This window comes from Rhodamnia argentea, chromosome 5 (assembly GCF_020921035.1).
Source record: "Rhodamnia argentea isolate NSW1041297 chromosome 5, ASM2092103v1, whole genome shotgun sequence".
NCBI lineage: Eukaryota > Viridiplantae > Streptophyta > Magnoliopsida > Myrtales > Myrtaceae > Rhodamnia > Rhodamnia argentea.
This window is the reverse complement of record NC_063154.1, coordinates 15452293-15454304: the sequence shown is the minus strand read 5'-3', so window position 1 is coordinate 15454304 and position 2012 is coordinate 15452293. Positions and strand designations below refer to the sequence as shown.

The 2012-nt window shown below is 43.6% G+C and overlaps 1 protein-coding gene across 1 annotated transcript; it reads right to left on the bottom strand.

Annotated features, from left to right (window-relative positions):
• Positions 1–369: 369 nt before the first annotated feature.
• Positions 370–1680, bottom strand: LOC115730840 (acetyl-CoA-benzylalcohol acetyltransferase-like). Its single transcript, XM_030661459.2, has one exon. It carries the CDS (start codon positions 1678–1680, stop codon positions 370–372), a length of 1311 nt encoding a protein of 436 aa, XP_030517319.2.
• Positions 1681–2012: the final 332 nt, after the last annotated feature.

Sequence of the window (2012 nt, the reverse complement as noted above, 5' to 3'; positions counted from 1 at the left end):
TTTTTTTTTGGGTCAAATAATGCGTAATAGTGAAACAATTCAGCAACATTTTCTTCCAATAGGGTGAGGAGGATGGGGACTCCGCAGGCATTAACAGGAGCTTCTCTTGCATGGTTTTGATTCCTTGTTGCAATTGTCGCATATGGACATTATGTTGCTAAACTTAATGTACGAACTCCCTCCCACAAGAACAAAAAATTCATGAAGAAACCCAACAAAATCATGTAAATATAACTAGTGAGGACATTCGTGAAAAATCTCGTTTAAACTAGCGGTGCATACTCTACTATTAAGACCTCAATTCATCATTTTGGTTTGCACCATCTACGGAATTCCTAAAAGACAATTGTATGCAAATGACATAATAGTTTAGGCAACATCTATCTCCGACTGGGAAGTGAATGCTTGGATCTCCGGATCTTGTTTGAAAAGAATCATCTCATCTTCCTTGAGGGTCACCCACGCATCGATTCCTCCTTTGTCTTCGTCGTCGATGAGGAAAATCGACCTGAAATTTGCTGCTGCGGGGCCGACTAGAGCAGGCCGTCCCCAGCCGAAGTCGTTCTTGTGTAGCCCGAACCGGCACCAGCTACTAAATGGAATTAAATTCTCCTCACTAGTGAACACCAATTTCATGAAATCCATCGTAGAATCCTTCACCATGGTAGAGAGCTCCTCTCCTTCTACTAGTCTTGCATATCTTGCTCTGGAGTTGCGTACCATTTCGCTTATCGTACTCACCGCTTCTTTGAACACCAAGTTGCTGTCATCAGCTATGGCTCTTCTGAGTTGAACGGCAATCACGGTATAGAGGTTGCCACAAGAATTAGCAGGTACTGTGAGACCAATCTTCTCGCGCAAGTTCATCGTCATGCAAACGACGAAAGACCTTAGTTTGCCATGTTTGCTTCGATCAATATTGACGAGAGCCCTGGCTATTAGTGCTGAGACAACCTCTACCCTCGAAGGCTGCAAACGATTAGCAGGTGAATCCGTCATATCAGCTGTAGCTAAGGATTTCAGTTTGGATATAGCCTTACCGTCAAACCTGAACCTGTGCATGAAGAATTTCTCATCGCGAATACAGGGTTCGGGCCAGGTTCCGCGTGATGACTCCTTCAATGTGAATATAGACGATAGCTCGAAACTTGGGCGAACTATCTCGTGCATGTTTCCCTGACACGCGGTGGCCCACGAATTCATGAACATGGCCATGGTGTACATATCGCCAATCTTATGCGAAATACGCAGGCCGATAACTAATCCGCCGCACTCAAGCACGTTCACTCCCACCACTTCAGTCGGGAATTTTGACAAACGATCGAGCAAATCCAAATCAGGCTCTCCATGGACAATCTCATCAATCTGGGCATCCACTTTGGCATCAACAAACTCGACTCCATGGTCATTACAGTCGATGAAGCAACCGCCGTCTTCGATATATCTCCCTGCCATAGGATAAAAGATTGTCAGAGTTTCCGAAAGGGACTCCTCCATCCGGTGAAGCCTTTCAGGAATATCAACTCCTGAATTCTCAGCTTTATCTCTATAGTAGGAGATGATGCCAACGTAATTTGGCACTTGAAGCTCATCAATTGAAGACAGCTTTAGTATTTGCCGGTGATGAGGCGTAGGCACCGACGGCTTCACCACCTTCTTCCACTGTACTTCCACCTTCATTCTTGGATTGCTTCTCAGGATATGTCTAGAAGTACTTCGTAATGGAAATAATATGGTCGAAGGAGGAATATCTCAGAAGGCATATACTTAGATCTGTCCTATGTATGAGGATCACTTGTTTTATAGATTCCTTAGACAATATTTTAAATCTTGTAATAGGGCTATGTGTATTTAGATTGGTCGAACAAATTGACATATAAATTCACCTGACCAATACGGAATGGAAGCTACTAGCCTGACAGTCTAACAAGATTATCAGTTGTTAGTTATTTCTGACCACACGATTTCCCAATCAATGAGTGCTTTATGCAAAACACGCAAGGATGGTATGT